Source organism: Aplysia californica, unplaced genomic scaffold, assembly GCF_000002075.1.
Source record: "Aplysia californica isolate F4 #8 unplaced genomic scaffold, AplCal3.0 scaffold00158, whole genome shotgun sequence".
Taxonomy (NCBI): Eukaryota; Metazoa; Mollusca; class Gastropoda; order Aplysiida; family Aplysiidae; genus Aplysia; species Aplysia californica.
The window spans coordinates 1,247,998-1,251,299 of NW_004797428.1; the positions used below are offsets into that span (position 1 = coordinate 1,247,998).

At 43.5% G+C, this 3,302-nt stretch overlaps 1 protein-coding gene across 1 annotated transcript in view; it reads right to left on the bottom strand.

The window, feature by feature from the left end:
• The window catches only part of LOC101847336 (nuclear pore complex protein Nup214), a gene marked incomplete in the record, with an annotated part of 78,699 nt that overhangs the window by 7,299 nt on the left and 68,098 nt on the right, over positions 1-3,302 (bottom strand). The window contains 3 exon segments of the mRNA XM_013082099.2: positions 687-829; positions 1,478-1,580; positions 3,081-3,239. Of these exon segments, the coding sequence (XP_012937553.1) occupies positions 687-829; positions 1,478-1,580; positions 3,081-3,239 (405 nt within the window).

The window sequence follows — 3,302 nt, forward strand, 5'->3', positions numbered from 1 at the left end:
GTGTGTCTGTGTGTGTGTGTGTGTGCGTGAAAAAGGGTGTGTAAGTGTGTCTGTGTGTCTGTGGTGAGTGCGTGAAAAAGGGTGTGTAAGTGTGTCTGTGTGTGTATATGTGTGTGATTTCTTTGTTCATATGAGCAAATGTTACTTTTTCACAGCTATTGTTTAATACTTGTGGATTTAGTTTTATGTAAAACCCCAAGAGCTGTGTGTAGGCCTACATAGAAAGAGAAGAGGTGCTATATAAATTATCTCCACTATCACATTATCATTATATTTATTATTACTTATAAAAAGTAAGTAATATATAATTGAAAAATACCACTCTCGCTGATCCATTTGGGGGAATTTGATTTGAATTGTTACAGGGTTTGGCCATTGCATACCTGCCAACATTGCCTGGGCAAAAATCTGTAGTTGACACAAATATTTGTCCAAAAATCTGTTGTTGACCTAAAAAATTGGTGTTAGACTACATTACCACTTGCCGCACACCTAATTGGGGACCCTTATTTTAATATTTTGACCCACACATACATGAGTGTGTTTGCCACTTCAAACAAATGTAGAAAATGACAAACCTGCACTTATCACTACATGGCATTGGACAGAAGGGCGAGAGCCCAGATGTTGTTGGATCGATAACAAAAACTTGTGCAGTTGGGCACCAGTGATTACAACCAACTCACCCTGCGACTGGGTGGCCCCGTTCCCAAAAGTCTGCGGCGTGCCAAAGACGTTCTGTTTGGCCTTTTCCTCCGAGGGTTTCCCGCCGAGACCGCCAAAACCGCTGCCGCTCCCGAAGAGAGAACCGGCCGAGCTGCTGGACGAGCTGGGGAAAACCACAGACAAAACACTCAAGTTTATTGCCATGACCGGATAACCTCACCATAAACCACAGACAAAACACTTAAGTTTATCGCCATGACCGGATAATCTCATTACAAACCACAGACAAAACACTCAAGTTTATCGCCATGACCGGATAACCTCATCGTAAACCACAGACCCCAAGAGATGTTTTTAAAAAAAAAAGGTTTTAGTAAAACTTCTTATGACACTTGCAACACAATAAGGTCATATAAGTGCCGAAGATTAGAGGTGTTACAAGAGAGTAACAAACACAAGAAAAGAGGAGAGAGAAGGAAGATAGTTTTCGATAGGAAAGAAGAAGCAAACCACACCAGAGCACCCGCCGACCACCCACACATGGATGTGTGACGAGGCCTTGAGGTACGTGATCATCACCCATATAACATGACTATTTTGAGACACATGGGAGGAGCTAACTGGCAATGAAAAACAATTGCCGCATTTTTTGGACCACATAGAAACGAGTGCACAGGGGCTCACATTTTACAGGTTATATAAGCTCATACGTCTTGAATCAAAGACTATTTCTATATAGTGCGATAAGCGGGTAAATCCAGAAATCGGATTTCTGGATTTATCTGGAAAATCACACGCCTCTGAAACTTACACGGTAGACTGTCCAAATCCAGAGGTTTGTCCAAAACCTGACGTCCCCGCACTGGACTGACCAAAACCGAACGCGGGCGAAGACTGCTGGCTGAAACCTGTTCCTGGCATGAGAAAGAAAGAAAGAAAGAAAGAAGGTGAGCTTCATAAGATTACAAGTGAACCTGCTCAAACCGCCACCTGTCTACAACAATCACCTGTACAGACCACCAGTCTACAACAATCACCTGTCTACAACAATCACCTGTACAGACCACCTATCTACAACAATTCCCTGTACAGACACAACAATCACCTGTACAGACCACCTGTCTACAACAATCACCTGTACAGAGCACCTGTCTACAACAATCACCTGTACAGAACACCTGTCTACAACAATCACCTGTACAGACCACCTGTCTACAACAATCACATGTACAGAGCACCAGTCTACAACAATCACCTGTACAGAGCACCAGTCTACAACAATCACCAGTCTACAACAATCATCTGTACAGACCACCTGTCTGCAACAATCACCCGTACAGACCACCTATCTACAACAAACACCTGTCTACAACTATCACCTGTCTACAACTATCACCTGTCTACAACAATCACCTGTCTACAACAAACACCTGTCTACAACAATCACCTGTACAGAGCACCAGTCTACAACAATCACCTGTCTACAACAACAATCACCTGTACAGACCACCAGTCTACAACAATCACCTGTCTACAACAATCACCTGTACAGACCACCTGTCTACAACAATCACCTATACAGACCACCAGTCTACCACAATCACCTGTACAGAGCACCAGTCTACAACAATCACCTGTACAGACCACAACAATCACCTGTCTACAACAATCACCTGTACAGACCACCTGTCTACAACAATCACCTATACAGACCACCAGTCTACCACAATCACCTGTACAGAGCACCAGTCTACAACAATCACCTGTACAGACCACAACAATCACCTGTCTACAACAATCACCTGTACAGACCACCTGTCTACAACAATCACCTGTCTACAACAATCACCTGTCTACAACAATCATCTGTCTACACCTGTCTACAACAATCATCTGTCTACACCTGTCTACAACAATCATCTGTCTACACCTGTCTACAACAATCTCTGAAGCCATGACGTAAAGGCCATGCTTTCAAATGGGTCTTTACATATGGTCGCTTTTAAGGAAAAGCAGGCCAACTCAGATTTCGGGCCAAAATCTTGACCTACACCAAAAGTGGGCATTGCCCTACCTATAGGAGAAGTTTGGTTTCATTGGTGTGTATATTTGTTTGGTCATAAAGAAAACTATCCTCGTCTTATAAAGAAACTGAACAAGGGTCCAAAAACTGTACCTTAGATTTTCTCAAAACAGCATTTTTGCGGGTTAGCATGCTTGTCCTTAAAAGCGACCATATAACTTACGATTCTTTACAACTTGAATTTTGAGGTATCGAAACTAAAATGAACAGCATGTCTCCTCATATAACACTTTTTTTCAAAGTCTTGTTCCGTCTAAACGGACTCCACTGTATTATTATTATTACTATTATTATCATCATTATTATTACTAATATCAATCACAGAACAGACCTTGCTGCGATGTGGCAGGGTTGGCTCCAAACACTGATGTGGAGGTGGCTGGGGTGCCGAAGAGACCACCGCTGGGTTTGGTGGTGTCTGTGGTGGCAGACGAAGCACTGTTCCCGAACAGAGAGCCCGAGCCAGCGGAGGATCCAAACAGGCCAGTACCTGCAGTGCGTGAAAAAGGGTGTGGCCCGAGCCAGCGGAGGATCCAAACAGGCCAGTACCTGC